This window comes from Pristiophorus japonicus, chromosome 5 (genome assembly GCF_044704955.1).
Source record: "Pristiophorus japonicus isolate sPriJap1 chromosome 5, sPriJap1.hap1, whole genome shotgun sequence".
Classification (NCBI taxonomy): Eukaryota; Metazoa; Chordata; class Chondrichthyes; family Pristiophoridae; genus Pristiophorus; species Pristiophorus japonicus.
This window is the reverse complement of record NC_091981.1, coordinates 173,459,938-173,481,043: the sequence shown is the minus strand read 5'-3', so window position 1 is coordinate 173,481,043 and position 21,106 is coordinate 173,459,938. Positions and strand designations below refer to the sequence as shown.

Sequence of the window (21,106 nt, the reverse complement as noted above, 5' to 3'; positions counted from 1 at the left end):
GTAGAGGTCCAACTTACTCAACCTTTCCTCACAAGTCAACCCCCTTATCTCCAGAATCAACCTAGTAAACCTTCTCTGAACTGCCTCCAAAGCAAGTATATCCTTTTGTAAATATGAAAACCAAAATTGCATGCAGTATTCCAGGTGTGGCCTCACCAATACCCTGTACAACTGTAGCAAGACTTCCCTTCTTTTATACTCCATCCCCTTTGCAATAAAAGGTCAAGATTCCATTGGCCTTCCTGATCACTTACTGGCCCCAAGTTTTGTCCCGCGGCAAAAACAGCGCACCTCACAAACATTGGCACTCGGCCATTTTTTAAAATACTGCAGAAAAAGTGAAGATTTGTTTCTTGGACCCCTGCAAAGGCTTGTAATTTAATTTTTTTTTGATATTTCTGTGTGTGAGGGAGTGCTTTTAGCAGCACTGCTGAATAAATCACCTGCTGAAATCAGTGAGTTCAGCTTTTCACTGCTAAACTTGCAGAACCGGTGCTGCATTGGTGCATGCAAATTAAGGACTGTGTGTTTGGAGAAATGAGTGCGCCAATTCAACTTTGCAATGGATCAACGTCCATCAAGAACAAAGATGGCAAACCATTGCATAATACGTGGTGTTGACAATGCAGCACCCATTCTGCAAATTTAAATATAAAACTGTCGATGTGGCTGGCGCTCCCTGTCCAAATGGCCTCAGTCCCCCTCACAGCTCGAAGGCTGCTGCTGTATCTTCGGCTGCCGTCGAGCCACTGACGCCGCCCCTAAAGCGTGGCCGAATGGCCTCAAGCACCATAAAGAGCTGCATGCGTCAGGTGTTGAATCTTCGGCTGCCGGCCAGCCGCTGATATCCTATGGCCGAATGGCCTCACGTTGGTCCGCTGCTGATTCTTCGGCTGCCGGCCAGCCACTGACGCCGCTGATATCTCATGGCCGAATGGCCTCGGGTCCGTCCGGTGCTGCTTCTTCGCGGCCAGCCACGAAGAGAATGAAGGCCTGCCTCAAGCACTGCAGCTCAGCTCGAAGCTTGCTGCCGCTGCCGTCGAGACACTGACGCCACACCCCTGCCTGTCTCCAACATGAAAGGCCTGCCTGAAGCACAGCAGCTCGAAGGCTGATGCTATTTCACACAGGTAGGAACATGGTTTATTTAATCTTTCCTTTGCTTATAAATTTTTTATTCAGGTTGGATTTATTTGTATAATATTTGTATAAGTATAACTAAGGATTGATTGTAGAATTTAATGACTTCCCTTACCCCCCCCTCCCCCCCCCCCCATTCCCTACGCCTAATTTGTAACCTACGCCTGATTTTCTAAAGTGTAGACAAGGTTTTTTCGAGCGTACAAAAATCGAAGTTAGTTTGGAGTAAGTTTTCACTCACGAAACTTTGAAATCAGGCGTAAGTGGCCGGACACGCCCCCTTTTGAAAAAAAAATTCTGTTCCAAAGTGAAACTGTTATAACTGACTAGAACTGGAGCAAACTAAATGACGAGAATTCCGATTTCTAAGATACTCCGTTCTACACCAGTTGCTCCTAATAATCAGTAGCAAATCATGTGGAAACTTGGGGCCCAAAAATCTGCAAAAGGACATACAGGCTAAGTGGACATAAAGGCTAAGTGGGCTGGGGGTGGGGGAGGAAGCGGGAGTCGGGTCGGGTCCGGGGGAAGTGGGAGTCGGGTCGGGAGGCGGGGGGGGAAAGAGAGCGGGAGTCGGGTCGAGAGGCGGGGGGGGGGGGGGGGGGGGGGCGGGAGTCCTGTCTCATTATACAGGATCAGATCTAAGATAGCCTGCCCCCTGGTTGGTTCCGTTACATACTGCTCAAGGAACCTGTCCCTTATGCACTCTATGAACTCTTCAAGGCTACCCTGACCAATTTGATTTGTCCAATCAATATGGAGTTTAAAATCACTCATGATTATTGCTGTTCCCTTTTTACATGCCCCCACTATTTCCTGGTTTATGCTCTGACCAACAGAGTTGCTACTGTTAGGGGGCCTATAGATTACACCCACCAGTGACTTTTTCCCCTTATTCCTTATCTCCACCCAAACTGTTTCAACATCCTGATCATTTAAGCCAATATCATTTCTCACTATTGCAGTGATTCCATCCTTTATCAATAGAGCTACCCCACCTCCTTTTCCTTTCTGTCTGTCCTTCCGAATTGTCAAATACCCTTGAATATTTAATTCCCAGTCCTGGTCACCTTGCAACCACGTCTCTGTAATGGCTATCAGATCATACCCATTTGTCTCAATTTATGCCATCAACGCATCTATTTTGTTACAAATGCTATGTGCATTTAGACAAAGCGCCTTTAAATTTGTTATTTTACCCTTTTTCCTGCTTGTTTCCCCTCTCCTTCGAACTCACTTTATTTTTGTTTTCTAATTTCAGCTTTACTCCCCGCCCTACTGAATCTATTTTCAGGTTCCCATCCCCCTGCCAAGCTAGTTTAAACCGTCCCCAACAGCCCTAGCAACCCCCACCTCCCCCCCGGCGAGGATATTGGTCCCGGCTCTGTTGAGGTGCAACCCGTCCGGCTTGTACAGGTCCCACCTCCCCCAGAAGCGGTCCCAATGCCTCAGGAAACTAAAGCCCTCCTGCCTGCACCATCTCTCCAGCCACATATTCATCTGCTCTATCCTCCTATTTCTGTACTCACTTGCTCGTGGCACTGGGAGTAATCCAGAGATTACTACCTTTGAGGTCCTGCTTTTTAATCTCTCTCCTAGCTCCCTAAACTCTGCCTGCAGGACCTCATCCCTCTTCCTACCTATGTCATTGGTACCGATGTGGACCACGACTTCTGGCTGTTCGCACTCCCCTCACCCCCAGAATGCCCTCAGTTAGGGGAGGTAATCGGCCCGGGGGGGGGGGGGGGAGGCGGGGTGTGTGTGTCGCCCGAGGTCGGGGGGATGGGGTGGGGAAGAGGTCAGCGGGCCCTGTGTTGGCGGGCCAGGATGAGTCGGTGCGGCCCGAGAGGGCCCGACTCCCCCTGGAAGGAGCATTGGGAGGAGCGGCCGGCCCGAGGACTGTGGATGCAGGAGTTCCAGTGGGGCAACAAGGAGGAGGCAGCCGATAACCCCAGCATCAAGGAGAAAGATTATATTGGCGAGTAGGATTTTGACCGGCCGCGTTCTGCACATGTGCCACCCGGGAATGGTGCCGCACGAAGGGTGGTGTTGGATAAGGGAGTCCCAGATAAGAGAGGTTCAACCTCTACTTTAAAACACAAACAGATGCCCTTCAACCTCAACGCATTTAAGTGACCTAAACTTTTAGAAAGCAAAATACATTTTTACCTACTTGAGGTTTTGCTCATTCATAGAAAACATCAAGAATACTTAAATGCACAAGTGAATTATGCAAATCTTAATAATTAGGATCAGCTCCATATTCACAATCTTCCTTTTCTATTTATCTATATATCATAAAGCTCAACTCTCAAGCTACAACAAGTATGACGTTTCTCAGTCACTTTTAACAATTACACAGAGAAGGAGTGGTATTACATCAGAAACACTAACAAGACAATTCAAACTTCAAACATCCAAGAACACTTAACCAGAGGCTCTCCCAGCTGGCCTTCCATCCTCCACCATCCATAAACTTCATTTTTTTTTGGATGCGTGGCAATTCAAACTTCCATGCAGGCGCATTTTTTCATTGAGAAACTTGCACCCGGCTGCGCGGGAGCTTCAGACAGCTGTTCGGCCAAGCAGCTAAACAGGAACATTGATCCTAACCTGCACCAAGTTCAGCTCACCCAACACCCCTGTTCTGCTGACCTATGTTGGTTCCGGGTCCCCCAATGCCTCAATAAACTTGCAGAATGGGCATACAATTGGCAAATGAATTTCAACACACAAGTGTGAGGTATTACATTTTAGTAAGAAAAGTATCTAAATGGGGTTGAGGATCAAAGGGAGTAAACATAGAAACATAGAAAATAGGTGCAGGAGTAGGCCATTGGGCCCTTTGAGCCTGCACCACCATTCAATATGATCATGGCTGGTCATTCACCTCAGTACCCCTTTCCCACTTTCTCTCCTTCTCTCCTTCTCTCCATACCCCCTTGATCCCTTTAGCTGTAAGGGCCACATCTAACTCCCTCTTGAATATATGCAATGAACAATGTACAAATATATAAATCACTAAAAGTAACAACGCAGGTTAATATTGCCATAAAGAAAGTCTTTCAGATGAGATGTTAAACCGAGGCCCCGTCTGCCCACTCAAATGGATGTAAAAGATCCCTTGGCATTATTTCAAAGAGCAGGGGAGATCTGCCTCAACACCTAAACACAGATTATCTGGTCAATTAGCTCTGCTATTTGTGGGGCTTTGCTGCGAGCAGAGTGGCAGTTGTGTTTAAATTAAATGGGACTAAAAGCCAATAAATCCCCTGGACCTGATGGTCTACTTCCTAGGGTTTTGAAAGGAGTGGCTATAGAGATAGTGGATGCATTGGTTGTCATCTTCCAAAATGTCAGATTCTAGAAAGGTACCCATGGATTGGAAGGTACCAAATATATTTAAGGAGGAAGAGAGAAAACAGGGAACTATAGAATAGTTAGCCTGACATCAGTGTAGGGAAATGCTAGAATCTATTATTAAGGATGTGGTAACAGGGCACTTAGAAAATGATAATAGGATTGGGCAGAGTCAACACGGATTTATGAAAGAGAACTTATGTTTGTCAAATCTGTTAGCGAGTTTTTTTTGAGGTTGTAACTAGCAGGGTAGATAAGGGGGAACCAGTGGATGTGGTGTATTTGGATTTTCACAAAGCATTTATAAGGTGCCACACAAGAGGTTATTACACAAAATTAGGGCTCATTGGATTGGGGCTAATATATTAGTACAGATTGAGGATTGGTTATCAGACAGAAAACAAACCACGAATAAACCCATTTTTGGGTTGGCAAGCTGTAACTCGTAGGGTACCGCATGGATCAGTGCTGGGGCCTCAGTTATTTACAATCTATATTAATGACTTAGATGAGGGGACAGAGTGTAATGTATCCAAGTTTGATGAGGATAGAAAGTTAGGTGGGAAAGTAAGCTGTGAGGACGACAAAAAGAGGCTGCAAAGGGATATAAATAGGTTAAGTGAATGGGCAAGAACATGGCAGATAGAATATAATGTGAACTGTGAAGTTAGCCACTTTGGTAAGAAAAATATAAAAGCAGAATATTTTTAAAATAGCAACAGATTGGGTAATGTTGGTATTCAGAGGGACCTTGGTGTCCTTGTACACAAATCACAGAAAGTTAACATGCAGGTACATCAAGCATTTAGGAAAGCAAATGGTATGTTAGCCTTTATTACAAAAGGGGCTGGAGTACAAGAGTAAAGAAGTCTTACATAATTATATAAGGCCTTGGTGAGACCACCTCTGGTGTACTGTATTCAGTCTTGGTCCCCTTACCTAAGGAAGGATATACTTGTCTTAGAGCGAGTGCAACAAATGGTCACTAGAGTGAACTTGGGATGAGGGGGAATTGTCCTATGAGTAAGATTGAGTAGACAAGGCCTATATTCCCTAAAGTTAAGAAGAATGAGGTGATTTCATTGAAACAAATAAAATTCTTAAGGAGCTTGACATAGTAGGTGCTGGGAGGATGCTTCCTGTGGCTAGGAAGTCTCGAACTAGGGGTAGGTGAGGAGAAATTCTTCACTCAAAGGGTGAGGAATTTTTGGATGCTCAGTTGTTGAATATATTTAAGACAGAGATCGATAGACTTTTGAATACTAAGGGAGGTAGAAGATCGGCCATGATATTATTGAATGGCCTTCATCTGCTCCTATTATGTTCTTTATGTTTCCTATATTACAACAGTGGCTGCTCTTCAAAAGTACTTTATTGTCTGTAAAGCGCTTTGGGAAGTCAGGAAAGGCACTATATAAACACAAGCCTCTGTTGTACTTCAACAAACACAAGTCTCTGGGTCTATGTATCAATGCCGCTTGTTGTATTGCAGTGAGCCTGTCCCCGGGGCGCGGCCGGGCCAGCTCCGCCAGGGACTGACTCAGGCCTCCGCCCCGCCCCGCGCGATGGAAAGCGAGGCGGCCTGTTGCGGACTCGCTCCGCTCCAATGACCGATGCCCAAGACCCGGCCCCGGACCGGGCGCCGATCCCGCATCATCAGACGGCGGCTCCGGGACAGCGCGGCCTGTCTGACCGCCGCCTGGCCCTCCCCGCTCTCTCAGCCCATCGGTTAAGCACTCACATTGCCGATACAGTCCGTCAGGTTGGGCGGCGGGCCCTTGGGCTTGGCCCGTCCGAACAGCCGGTTCATGGCGACCGAGACACAGCAACACAAACCGAACCAAACCAAAACCCGACCGCCCGACTCAGCAGCGCGACGTCATAGCGGCCGTGGGCGGGCCGCGAAAACACGCCATTAATGACGCGTCACACACGGAAGAAATGCTTCGGCCTGACGTCCAGCGCGTGACCATCGTGATGTAGGCGCCGAGGGCAGGCAGCAGTACCACAGGTGAGACAACAGGGGGCAGTGAGGAGCGGCATTGCCTTTGTGGGTTGTGATTTTACCCTTGGCCTTTCACCTTGAGATCAAAAGCAAACAAATAGTGGAACTTCATAGAAGGCCAGTCAGCTCCTGTTACTTCTTTGAATGTAGACAATTTATTATAAATACTCTGATGAAGGGCCACTTCCTCATGTGACTGGACAGGTTAGATGCAGGAGGAATGTTCTCGATGTTGGGGAAGTCCAGAATCAGGGGACACAGTCTAAGAATAAGGGGTAAGCCATTTAGGACCGAGATGAGGAGAAACTTCTTCATTCAGAGAGTTGATAACCTGTGGAATTCTCTACCACAGAGAGTTGTTGAGGCCAGTTCATTGGATATATTCAAGAGGGAGTTAGATATGGCCCTTACGGCTAAAGGGATCAAAGGGTATGAAGAGAAAGCAGGAATGGGGTATTGAAATGCATGATCAGCCATGATCATTGTTACACTCATAATAAATGGTCAGACTGAGTACTGTGTGTAATGAGCAAATGTAGGCTTAGGTCCTTTATTAAGGTTCCAGAGTGCAGGTATCTCGTGGGTGGCCTGCTTATATACTGTGCGCCCAAGAGATACTGGGATCCCTTGGGACTCCAATAGGTGGGCCCTCTGGTGGTCAGGTGTGATGCAGGTTACAAGGGGTTAAATATATAACAATCATATTGAATGGTGGTGCAGGCTCGAAGGGCCGAATGGCCTATTCCTGCACCTATTTTCTATGTTTCTATGTGTTGAGACAGACACATGTGTGCTCTTTTTCATGGGGCAGAGCTGGCACAATTGAGAATTGATGGTTTTAAAATTGAGGGGAGAAGCTGGGTTGCAGAAATGCACATGTGTCTCTGTGCTCTGGTTGGGGTCCCTGACAGATGCTTAGGGATGCCACCACAAAGTCACACTCACACATGCACGCTTCTTTGATCAGGCTTTTTCTATCAGTTTCAAAATTGGTGATCCCTAATCTGGCAAATATAAACGTGCTGCGAAGCCTGCAGCTAATTCATGCACCCTGTGCCACAACACACATGCATGTAGGTGTACTCGGGGACTGGAGTGCATCATCACCCCCGGCAACCAAATTTTAATTTGATTTTATGTTTTAAAAGTTAATTTGTTTTAATTGCCGGGTTTTAGTGTCCCCCTCCCCTTTTATAGGGGGCACTTGTAAATTATATGATTTTAATGCCCAAAAAGAAAATCACAAAAAACAGCCACAAAAAAAAGAAAAAAAAAGAGGGCAGTTAAAAGTGTCTGGAGTGTCCCCCAGATCGGGGGGCACTCGATCTAATGTTTATTTTGTCCCCCCCTCAAAAAGAGTTGTAGGTTTACTCATAAAGAAACTAAAATCAGCAGCCAGGAATTACTTCAAACTTAAATTGTGAGAATGGAACAAGGTTTAAATTAGAAAAAAAGTAAATGTAGGACTAATGTCTTAATGGAGGATTAATGGAGATAGGATGTAGTGAGTTTTTATATGTAAAGGTGCCTACAACAGTCACAAATGTACCATTTGGACAGTGTTATTGAGGATCTCTGAGCTAAATTGGAGCTGTTTATTAAAATATTATGAATTTGATTGTTTTCACAAAAATTATTGTAAAAGTTATTGAATTCAAAATCTTTTAAAAAAAGAGATTAATACTTGCAGTGAAACATTGTCATCATTTGCAGTAAAAATTACCTCAGGACTTTTAATCAGACCCAAATGTCTGATTTAAAGTATTGTAAAGACAAGCCTCATATAAATAGACAAATGATTTTCCAGCATTAAAAATCCATTATTTGATAAATAAAAAGTGTTCTAAAATTAACCCAAATGTACCATTTTAAGACAAAGTTCAAAAATCTTATAATGGCGCACGACCCAGGACTCCCCTCAGAATTGGTTGGCAGACAGGAAGCAAAGAGTAGGAGTAAATGGGTACTTTTCAGAATGGCAGGCAGTGACTAGTGGGGTACCGCAAGGTTCTGTGCTGGGGCCCCAGCTGGTTACATTGTACATTAATGATTTAGACGATTTAGACGAGGGGATTAAATGTAGTATCTCCAAATTTGCGGATGACACTAAGTTGGGTGGCAGTGTGAGCTGCGAGGAGGATGTTATGAGGCTGCAGAGTGACTTGGATAGGTTAGGTGAGTGGGCAAATGCATGGCAGATGAAGTATAATGTGGATAAATGTGAGGTTATCCACTTTGGTGGTAAAAACAGAGAGACAGACTATTATCTGAATGATGACAGATTAGGAAAAAGGGAGGTGCAACGAGACCTGGGTGTCATGGTACATCAGTCATTGAAGGTTGGCATGCAGGTAGAGCAGGCGGTTAAGAAAGCAAATGGCATGTTGGCCTTCATAGCGAGGGGATTTGAGTACAGGGGCAGGGAGGTGTTGCTACAGTTGTACAGGGCCTTGGTGAGGCCACACCTGGAGTATTGTGTACAGTTTTGGTCTCCTAACTTGAGGAAGGACATTCTTGCTATTGAGGGAGTGCAGCGAAGGTTCACCAGACTGATTCCCGGGATGGCGGGACTGACATATCAAGAAAGACTGGATCAACTGGGCTTGTATTCACTGGAGTTCAGAAGAATGAGAGGGGATCTCATAGCAACGTTTAAAATTCTGACGGGTTTAGACAGGTTAGATGCAGGAAGAATGTTCCCAATGTTGGGAAAGTCCAGAACCAGGGGTCACAGTCTAAGGATAAGGGGTAAGCCATTTAGGACCGAGATGAGGAGAAACTTCTTCACCCAGAAAGTGGTGAACCTGTGGAATTCTCCACCACAGAAAGTTGTTGAGGCCAATTCACTAAATATATTCAAAAAGGAGTTAGATGTAGTCCTTACTACTAGGGGGATCAAGGGGTATGGCGAGAAAGCAGGAATTGGGTACTGAAGTTGCATGTTCAGCCATGAACTCACTGAATGGAGGTGCAGGCTCGAAGGGCCAAATGGCCTACTCCTGCACCTATTTTCTATGTTTCTATGTTTACCCACGTGCTGAGTAGAGGAGTGTGTATAATTTTTAATTTATTGCTTACTTCTTTTCAGTGACAAGAAGTAAGCTCAAGTGGATTTTGATCAGGTGACACCACTCCCTGGGTGGCTAGGCACTCGATCATTGTGAGGGAAACCCTGCCCCAGCCACAGCAATGAACCGCAGTCTCAGAATAAAATGCTTTCCTCTGCAAGACAGACTGAACCGCTGAGATTCAAAAGGGATTTTGCAGTCAGGGAGCAGCTAAGTCATTTCTGACTTGCTAGTCCTTTAGGCAAAATGATTTAGCAGGAAAAGAATTATACTTGTAATTGGCAAGAGTGACATCTGGTACAGGGCCAACCTAGCTTCTGGAGCTGTGATTGAAGACTAACATACATCAGAACAAGTTTTAAACCAACTCCTAAAGACTGTCACATGGCAGAACTGAAATCAAACTAGGTGGGGCAGTGGATTTGGAGGAAGCAGCTCTGAAATTACAGAATGAGTTGGACAAAATATGCAAATAGGCAGAACAATGGCAGATGTAATTTAATTACAACAGTGATACACTTCAAAAAGTACTTATTTGGCTGTTAAGAACTTTGGGATGTCCTGAGGTCATGAAAGGCTCGATAAAAATGCAGTCTTTTAATCTAGGCAAATGTAAAGTACTGCACAAAGAAATGAAAAAAAGCAATGCACATACTCCAGGAATGGTGTTGAAATAGCTAAGGATGAAGCTGAAAAAGACTTAGAGGAGTTTTAGTAGATTTGACGCTAAACATATCCAGTCATTCAGAACAGCAATATGATGTTGAGCTGGTAACCAAAACAATTGAATATAACTCAGAGGAAGTTGTGATCAGACTACATAGTGCTCTTGACTGGCCAGTTCTTGTCGCTGAAACACTGAAGCACGAGAAGCAGTGCAAAAGATCCACAAGGCAAGTTTCTAGTGTTCGAGGTCTGCTTATGATAAATGACTGGAGAAATCTGGGCTTTTCATCCTTGGAAAGGAGACACCTGAGGAGCATTTTATAGAGATATAATAGATAGTTAAGGGTATAGAAAAGGTAAATTCAGAATATTACGTTAAAGTAAATTGCAAGAGCAGGACAAGTAGATACAGGTTCAAACCAGTAAAAGGAAAATGTAGGACTGTATCAGGAAGTTCTTCTTCATGCAAAGAATGAAATGATCCCCTGGGCAAAGTAGTGATGGCAAAAATCCTAGAATCATTTAGGAAATAATAAAATGCTGCAATGGGGAGGGGTGCATGGGCGTTTCTAGATGGATGAATTAAGATAGAGCTAATCAGATTCCTTATCTGTAATTATCTGGTGATTGGACTTTCATTAATGCAACTCTGAACTAGTTGCCAGAAGGTCTGTGGCAGTGACCTGGTGATGACCCCGTCTCCCCCCACTGATTTTTCTGTCTCTTTCTAATAAAAAGCCTGCCTTCCACCTGATGTCCATACATAAGTGTAGAATTTACCAATATCTCGCAAAGATTCCAGGTACCTTTCCCCTGCAGAGGAGAAGAATCCCTTTCTGGGCTTTTAAAATGAGTTTAAAGGGGCAGACGAAGCCTGCGGGAGATAAAAGGAAATGCATTCATGGAGACCCCCCCCAGTGTTTGGACTCATAGGAAAGGGAATTCAAAATGGACCTAAATTACAGAAGCTTGAGATCCCCTAAACATCTATGGGAAGGAGCATATCAATTTTAAGATTCTACAACATTTTGGCTGCGAAAAAGAGTTACCAAATACAGGAGGTGGAGCCAACGTCTGAAGAAAATTCGTGTATTAAGGATCCCAGACTGTCTGAGAGAACTATTCACCCCCTAAGAGATAATCGAATTACCCAACCAAGCACAATAGAAATCATGGTCAGAAAAATTGGACAATCCTAAAACAATGCAAAACCAGTGATAGCACATTCTCACACCCTAATCGAGTTGCTGCTGACAAAGGAGACATTTGAAAATCAATGGGCAGAACAGTTTAAACCAAGCCCAAGAGATTTGATGGGAGATAACGGAGCCTTTTTTTGGGATATATCTATCCCCCAGTTTTACAAGAAAGACTAGCAGAACTCAAAACTAGCAGAACTCGAAGCGAGCAGAACACAGACTCGAAAGGAACACAGACAGAAACAAGCAGCTGGAGCTGGGGAGTGAAGAAATGGAGTAGTGAAGGAAACTACAAGAAATCGTCAAGGACCGACCGAGCACGAGACGCATGAAATGGAAGGTTGTCAGCAACCAAATTGACAACCACTCTACAATCTACTTCTGAACAACCCAACGGGGGAGAAAATACCAAAAGGAACTAACTAAAACTATTCCTAACCAAAGAAAGTGGGTACTTACCCCATACATCCAAAACGCAACTTAGCGCATCAACTGACGTACCCCAACCGAAGACTACGCAGTCCGAAGTCCTCTCCTCCGTCCGGGGTACGGCTCGCCTAGAAGGCCAAGTGCAGCGAACCCTGAAACCGTTTCACCGGCAACTGTCTAAAGGGATTGCTGAGCATAGTCCCTGAACCCTCAGAGCTATAACTTAGTTAGTTAGGGGAATTGGGAGGGGGGAGGCTGGGATAACTTGTGTAAATGTATCTGCATTCTCCTTTTTACCCCATTTAGAGTTTAAGCTGTATTCTTTTCCCCACAGGCTGTAATTTGATATTTTATTCAATGTGTTGTACCCTTCAGTGTGTATTGGTCTATGTGTGTTATTAAAGGTGTGCCTTTTACTTATTTTTAAACACAATAAAGCCATACCTGCTTCCTACCTTGAAACTGATTGTCTGTCCAAGTCTGTCACAGTCCCTTCATAATTCCAGTGTCTAGAACCAAGGGTGTGGGAGCAATTCGGAACTGCTCATATAAGGTCAGAAGGGAAAGCTGACCATCTGCAAACCACCCCTTACACAAGTGACACCACTGAGATCTGGGACTCAGCAAAATGAGGGATCAAGGACTAGAAATTGCCTTCCACACCAAATGGCGTGGATAATTTGAATTAAATGACTATTCTCTGCCCGAATCCTTGGGGCGGAGAATAGAGTTGGCCTTTTAAACTTTTGAAATTTGTTGCCACGGTGTTTGGGGCGGCTGAGGGGCGGAAGTGCATTGGGAGCGGAGCGGAAGGCGGGTGATGTCATCAGCGGCGCACTGAGCACATCAGAGTGACGCGGACATGTCACATCACGCTGACACGTAGCAATGTCTCTCCCCTTCAGTTAAAGGGGAAGGCTGCTGTGAGCTCTGCAGCCACTTTAGTGGTGCCCACTGGGCTACCAGGGAGGGCTACTGCCAGGCCAGAGGTCCGACACCCAAGAGGGGGAGCCGGACCCCCTGTTGGCGGGCCAGCCTAACCCATGGCCGCCATTGTTGGACCGAATTCAGAGCCGGCCAATAATTTTTTTAAAATGGCGGCTGCAGTGGAGCACCCTCCCCTTTAAGGGCGGACACGACACTCAGACACCGGCAGCTTCCCACTGGGAAAAGTGTCGGATGCACCGAGTGGCGGTGGCTCCACTCCCGCAGGTAATTTCCCTCGCTGGGTGGAAAGGGGTCGCCACCGGGCAGTAAGGGGTCGGCGCATGCCCGACGGGGCAGGAAAGCGGGCGGGGAGGGGGGGAACCTTTTCTGCCGCCCATGCCCGGGGGCAATTTCTGATGGATCAGTCCATCTGCCCACCCCTGGTCAGAAAGGCTTTACCACCCCATTACCACCACTTAGAGTCGGTAATGGACGTTAAAGAGGGGGACAATTTCAGCCCCTAAATCTGTATCCTAAAATGTTGTGACAGTATAGGTAATTATTTTACTTATCTCCTCTATTTATTGGGTAATTGGTGTTTGATATTCTCCTCCGTAGAGATCAGAATATTTAACTGATGAGCAAGTGAAGTAAATGTGCTCCAGAACATTATCCAATGGGATTGGAATTGATGTTCTGGTCAGTTATCAGTTGGAAGATATCCCATTTAAAAAATGTTAACCATCAAATCTAATTGAAAACTGTTATATAAAACAGATGGTTACAGCCGGAAAGAGATAAACTATCTAGATATCAGTGGTAGATAGTAACTCATTCTGGAGATGTCCCTTGGTCAATATCACTAAAGTGCACTCAATCCCATTAAAAATTAACAAAATGGATGACTACTGACTTCTGTGGAACAACCTTTTCCACAAAATGAAGCTGATAAATATCTACACATTCGGATGGGAAGTGCCTACTATTCAGGGCTAGACTTTCCACTTTGCTGGCTATCGCCCAAAAAATGGGTGATGTTCCAGTGATATTCGATGTCTCAGCCAATGACTTCCATTATCCCTGTGAGATATTGCTTATATCTCCAGCAGCAGCCTGAAAGGAGCCAGATGCACAAAGATTAAGAGCCACCTTGACAGCCACAGGCAATGCTGTCTTTGCCCTGCTTTGAGGCTGCAGTTGTGGCTGCAGCAGTTGGCAGATTTCAGTCACAAACTCTTTTGTGAAGCGAAGACATCTCATGCAATGGTCTTCGCTGAAGATGAGGTCAGAGAATTGCTCCTTAAAGATCCTCGGTGGGTATGGTCTCCTGCTTAGAGCCCTTTTCCTCCTCCCTCTTCTAACAGCTTGTCCTGCTCTGCGTGGCCTCTCTTCATTCTCCGAACCATGCTCAATTCCCAGAGGAAGGCCTACCAGTCCACCCGTGGCTGGAAGCAACTTGCTTGAAGTCGCCAATGGTGTGCTCTATAATGTTCCTTGTGGCAGCACAGCTCTCATTATAGGCCGGTTGTGCACGTGCCACTGCCCCTCACCACCCACTCCGAGGCCCTTCCGATCTCTTCCCCCCCCCCCGCCCACCACCCAGAGGCCCTTCTGATCTCCCCCCCCCCCATCCCGAGGCCTCTGATCTCCTCTACCACCGACCTGATCTCCCTCCACCTGACTCTTCCAATTTCATCCTCGCCCCGCCCACGAAGACTCCGATCTCCTCCACCACCAACCCTTCCGATCTCCACCTCTGACTCTCCTGAACACCCCGATAACCTCTAAGTAGTTCATGGTTCCTTTAAATAGCACTGATGCAGAAGAGTCCTTCATTCTAATTAACATCGTGTTCAGCTGTGCAAGGTTAAGACAGGGTGTTGGCTGGAGTGTGAAGTTGAAAAATGTCAGCGCTGGTATCAGATCAGTGTTCCACACTGATTCGCATCATGATCTGCCTGCTCTGCTTGCTGTCGGCAGTCGTTAGGTACGCGCGCGAGCAAACTCCTTCCCGTCGGAAGTGTACACACTGTAATGGGGGGGTGGGGTTGTGTGGTCTCTATGAGGGGGTCAGGTTCCCTTCTGACCAACTTGAGCGGTTATGTACTCTGGATTTATTTGGGGGGTGTGACAAAAGTGCAAAGGACACTGGTTTGATGCAAATAACTTTGTTTTTATTACAGTCAAGGTAATACAGGCTTACTACTCTAGTAAGAAAATACAAGGTCAAACTTACAATCACTCTAATAAAGGACAATACAAGGAAAGGTACAAGGTCAAACTTATAACCACTCTAATAAAGTACCATACACTACACGTTCAAAGGGGATTGCAGTAAAATTATACCTCCCACCTCCCAATACCTAATTCTAGCTAGGTTAGACTCCAGGGCAGGCAGGGACTTATGCTTACCAATCCTTTTGATAGTTAATGGTAGATGGTGATGTTCTTCCTTCCTTCAGGACTTCAAGATTTGGAGGCTGGAGAAGTTAGTTTACAACTGTCGCGTTGGTTTCTCGCCTTGTCTTGATGAGGTAGTAGCAACCAACTCTCTCCCTCTCTCTCACTAACCTCTGTTGAAAACAGTGGCCAGTTATAAGATTTCAGTGGTTCTAATCTTGTCGCCTAATCTGTTCACAATCCTTTATATAATTTTGATGGGCTTGTTAAAGTTGATATGTCTTGGGTGGGTTGATTTTCGAAAACTGTTTCCTGATGGAAATATTAGTTTGGTAATTGCAATGTCCTTTTGTGCTTAGTCTTTCGCATACAGGCTGGATTGTGCCTCTTTATGATGTATATGCAAAATGGTTTGTCCAGACCCACATTGATGGGAAGCTACCTCTGGGTGATTTTGTGATGGTAATGTCTCTTGTGGAGAAGGATTTTCAAATACTCATTCTTCCAGACAGATTAACTCAGTCCTCACACCCAGACAGTTCCAATAATCAAGTGGGCTTCTTTTGTTCCCTAGGTCCGCCCACAGGCTTGAAATTGTCTTGTAAAAGTTCATAATTCTATTAAAGTTCGTAGTTTCTTCCATAAACACATTCTTCGGTAGATAGTCCCAAATTAAATTTCCTTTTGAATGAGCCCAAACACAGGGAGGGTTTCTTGTGAATTTTGCATTCCTTCATTCCCCCTGTTGACACTCCACACTCTTGAGTGTCAATCAAGGTAAGCAAAATTCCTGCTCCCGAGAGTCAACCTTCCCTGCATTTATACTAGCTAAACATTACCCTGCATCCCCCGTTGAAATGCAATGCAACATACAGGCGAATACAGTCATTACAATTCGGTTATAGTATGATGTCCCTCTTTTACTCGGTTTTCACGGTAAAATGACAGTATACAGTCATACACAACTTTAAGTAAAGTAAAATAAAAACACAAAGTAACACATTCTCAAATAGCATAAAGGTTCATAGTCAAACACGTTTTAAGTTCAGTAAAATAAAGGTGCATAGTCAAAACATTTAAATAACACTCTTACAACACTTGCGATGTTCCGGTTTACAGCAGGTAAAATCAAACACAAATGGTAGTATGGTGTCACCCCTCCCTGCGCGATTCCCAACTTCAGCCAAGGAGCGTATAGCACCCTTTGGTGCCTAACCTGACGGCCTCTGCGTTTCACTCGGCAAGTGAGATACCATAAGTAAAGTATAATCGCGAGTTGACAAATAACTAAAGTGTGGGAAGCGATTCGGATCCAGACTGGGACCTCTATATTTCTGAAAAGGTCTGACCAAGGCAGAATGGTGATCTCGAGAATCTTTTTCCCTATCTCAATGGATTTCTGTTCTAGAGTACAGAAATGTTTTTGTGAGATAATTACAGCTTTTAGCAGAACGGTAAGATGTCCGGGTAGAGGGAGAATTGCATTGTTTATGATTTTGTACTCTTACCCACTGTGTCTGGTGCCTCATTACTCACCCATCCTCATAAATCGCACCTACAGAACCCCAGGGGAGTGTGGATTCGAACCCATACCCTAAGCTCCCCTTACACAGGCGGGGATGTTACGGTTGAGTACTCGATAGTCCACCGTGGCTCTCCAGGAGTTGTCCGGTTTCTTAACCGGCCACAATGGAGAGTTCACATGGGTAGCTATTTGTCTCAATACCCTGTTTAACTAAAGAACCCAAGACTGTTTCCATGTCTGTCTCCGCCTTCCTGGGGAAATTGTACTGTTTCTGTGGTCGGTTCATGGGGTCCCCATCTATGCTAACCTCGACCCCGTTTATTCTCCCGCCGTCGTGTTTGTGAGTGGAAAAAGCTGCAAAGTTTTTCCTCACATAATCTTGATATTCTACATGGGTGTTACTGACCAGTGATTCAAGGTCGTAACCCTCCTTTGGTTTCATGCTGCACACCCTCCCTTTTCCCTGGTTTCCCGGGATAACCATCACCTCACTCTCCTGTCCTGTACAGACTGACCCTCAAAGACAGTGGTTTCTTAAATCCACTAGAATCCCGTGGCCGAGGATGAAGTCAGCCTCCAGGATTCCTCTCCCTTCCTGCTCCCACTTCATCAGGACACAAGTCCACTTGGTATGGAGTGTACCTAAATGAATGGAGAGCGGAACGGAGAATGAGCCAGTCTGTTCAATGCCTGTGGAACCCACCAAGCTGTAGGGGACCCCGTTAGACAGAGGTGAGGTGGCGGGGTTAGCTGCATAGACAAGGGTGCTTGAGGCACCGGTGTCCAGCAGGTAAGTCCCTTTCACCTTTTCCACTTCCATCTGAACGGTCGGTCTCCCCCACGCATCATACTCGAGGGAACACAGGTGGACAGGCTGTGCCTGTCCTAGTCACAGTTTTGGTTGGGAGGGGGCAGATGGGATCTCGGTACCGGTGGCGGTGGCTACCTTCCCAGGGCCATCTAACATGGCTCGGAGTGCAGTTAAAAAGGTATCAAACGAGTGGGGGGGGACTGGCTTCTCGGTCTCGGTCTTTTGGGCAAGGCTGGATAATTCTTTCCTGCGCTATTCTTCCAAGGATTTTTACAATCCCTTCTCCAGTGCTCACTCTTTCCGCACCCAAAGCAGGCACGTTTTGTATCGGAGGGGTTGCCCCCCTCGTGGCGACATTCCCTCTTGTCTTGGTTAGGTTGGATTTCGTGAATCCTTCCCTTTTGTGAGTGTTCTTCTGTACCTCTGCTGTTTCTGTCAGCTAGGGTCAGTTGCCTAAGCACTCCCTGTTCTGTGGCTTGGGGATCTCTTGGGGCGAACCAGGCCTCAGCCTTGGTTCTTATTCTGGGTAAATTGTTAGCTACTAGGCTTCAGAGCCAGTGGGCTAATTCGTCCGGGTTTAAGTGATCTCTGTCTATGTCCCCACTACAGGCGTTTTTGTACACCGGCCACAGTCGGCCTGCGAAAGCCTGTGGGGTTTCTCCTGTGAGCTACACAGTTTTCTCTACTCTCGAGAAGGGACTCCCGTCATTGCAGTCCATAGCTTCTAAAATGTCTTTCTGGATGGCAGCAAGTATTTTCCGTCCTCTTTTGCTCTCAGTAGAGAGGGACTGGTACAGTTTGCTCTCTAGAGATAGGAGAAGCAGCTTTGCCATTTCTGCATCATCGCACCCATTAATATCCCCTGCCTGTTCCAATTCCACAAAGTGAACCGAGGGGTCTCCCTTTGGAGTTAGCTTTCCCAGGTGGCTTATCATAGCCCTAAGCTGGTGGAGAGTGTGGGGGACCACAAACTGAATTTCCAGGGCCCCTGGGCCCCCGCCAAGGGTGGGCGGGCCAAATTTCTGTTGCCGGACCGGGCACATTGGCCCTGGTTCTGGCTCTCCCTGTTCTGGCTCGCCTCCCTCTCCTCCCTACAGTCAAGCCGAGCTGAAACTTGGTGCCACAGGTGGTGGTGGTTCACTATCCCTGTCCGCCCCGCAACTGATTTGCCCGTCCTGCTGCTGAACCGGTGTAATCACTGGTGCCATAGGTAGTGGCCAGGTAGTTTCTTCCTTCTCTTCCAGGTTTACCTGGGGTGTACCCGGACTTATTCGGCATACCATGCCTTTTGCCTTGGATAGAGCAAGGTTCAAACTTTTAATTTGTTGCTATCAGGGACCGTGGTCTCCCGATTCAAACCCATTAGTGCTAGTTACTTTATACACTGCTTGCAAATGTTTTAATCTTTCCTGGAGCTCTTTTACTTGTAGGGTGAGGCGAGTGCTTTCCTCCCTCAGTGACTTTTCATTACTTTTGGCCTCGGTAACCTGACATTGAAAATAGTCCTGACTGTTTTTAAACCTTTCCATTATTTAGGTCCTTTCCTGTTTTAGCTTACGGAGTTCTCCTGATAATCTTTCTTCTGACATAACCCTTTCCTGATAGTTTTCTGCGCATTCCCATAACTCTGTCTGTAATGTTTCATTCATTCTGTCTAGTAGTTGGACTTGTCACTGTAGACAGACCAACCAAATTGCTTTCTCTACTGCTTTTTTGTGATCTTTACTTGCTGTCCACTGCAGCATCAGCCGGATGCTCAGCGCGCAATAGACTAAGCACCCATTCCTTAGTTACATTCACTTTCTTATACACATAGGAGGAAATGCTCTCTTCCATTTTGGTTCTTTGCCCCAAACCAGCACTCTCCACATCACACCCCGTGTACCAAGGTCCTGCCGTGGTCGCCATTTTGTAAGGGGGGGTGTTGTGTGGTCTCTATGAGGGGGTCAAGTTCCCTTCTGACCAACTTGAGCGGTTTCGAATCACTCCCACTCCCTTCGGTTATGTACTCTGGATTTATTTGGGGGGTGTGACAAAAGTGCAAAGGACACTGGTTTAATGCAAAGAACTTTGTTTTTATTACAGTCAAGGTAATACAGGCTTACTACTCTAGTAAGAAAATACAAGGCCAAACTTACAATCACTCTAATAAAGGACAGTACAAGGAAAGATACAAGGTCAAACTTAGAATCACTCTAATAAAGTACCATACAAAGGGGGTTGCAGTAAAATTATACCTCCCACCTCCCAATACCTAATTCTAGCTAGGTTAGACTCCAGGGCATGCAGGGATTTATGCTTAACAATCCTTTTGATAGTTAATGGTAGATGGTGATGTTCTTCCTTCCTTCAGGACTTCAAGACTTCAAGGCTGGAGAAGTTAATTTACAACTGTCGCGTTGGTTTCTCTCCTTGTCTTGAAGAGGTAGTAGCAACCATCTCTCTCCCTCTCTCTCACTAACCTCTGTTGAAAACAGTGGCCAGTTATATGATTTCAGTGGTTCTAATCTTGCCACCCAATCTGTTCACAATCCTTTGTATAATTTTGGTGGGCTTGTTAAAGTTGATATGTCTTGGGTGGGTTGATTTTCGAAAACTGTTTCCTGATGGAAATATTAGTTTGGTAATTGCAATGTCCTTTTGTGCTTAGTCTTTTGCATACAGGCTGGATTGGGCTTCTTTGTGATGTATATGCTGAAATGGTTTGTCCAGACCCATGTTGATGGGGAGCTACCTGTGGGTGATTTTGTGATGGTAATGACTCTTGTGGAGAACAATTTTCAAATACTCATTCTTCCAGACAGGTTAACTCAGTCCTCACACCCAGACAGTTCCAATAATCAAGTGGGCTTCTTTTGTTCCCTAGGTCTGCCCACAGGCTTGAATTTGTCTTGTAAAAGTTCATAATTCTATTAAAGTTCGTAGTTTCTTCCATAAACACTTTAGAGTTCCAAACTTTTCGGTAGATAGTCCCAAATTAAATTTCCTTTCGAATGAGCACAAACACAGGGGCGGGGGGGGGGGGGCGGGGGGGGGGGGAGTTCTTGTGAGTTTTGCATTCCTTCAGCACACATCTCAGAACCCATTTTTGAGCATAGGTAGCTATCTAAAAAACGGTCACTATAGAGCCCAATTTAGCCCCTTGTGTGTCTGAGAAATCAATGGAGACAGATAATGTTGAAACATTCTAAAACGAATCTGAGAGGCTGAGAAATAGTGTGGTATTTATTGAACTTTGGACCTGGACAGATGGAACATCTTGGTCAGCTACATCAGTTGCTTTCAAACTTTTCTGTGCAGTGAACCCCTGCAAATATTGATATACTCCCAGGGCTAGACTTTCCACTTTGCTGGCTATCGCCCAAAAAATGGACTATGTTCCTGCCTTGGCGATGTGTCAGCCTTACTGATCGCTGGCACAGCACCCATTTTTTGGACCGCGATTTTCGTCTTGGCGATAGCCCAGTGATGTGAAATGGGCGAAGTGAAAGGTCAGTGATGTGGAAGGCAAAAGCTTTCCTAGCAACGGCCTTCTGTGCATGTGTGTTTTTTTTTCTGGATGGCTTTTCCCGTGTT

The 21,106-nt window shown here is 45.6% G+C and overlaps 1 protein-coding gene across 1 annotated transcript in view; it reads right to left on the bottom strand.

Moving 5' to 3' along the window:
* Positions 1-6,415, bottom strand: part of chmp5b (charged multivesicular body protein 5b) — a 38,996-nt gene extending 32,581 nt beyond the window's left edge. The window contains exon 1 of the mRNA XM_070880005.1: positions 6,242-6,415. Coding sequence (XP_070736106.1) covers positions 6,242-6,310 — 69 coding nt within the window. The 5' untranslated portion in view covers positions 6,311-6,415. The remainder of the gene's footprint in view (positions 1-6,241) is intronic.
* Between the last annotated feature and the right edge of the window lie 14,691 nt (positions 6,416-21,106).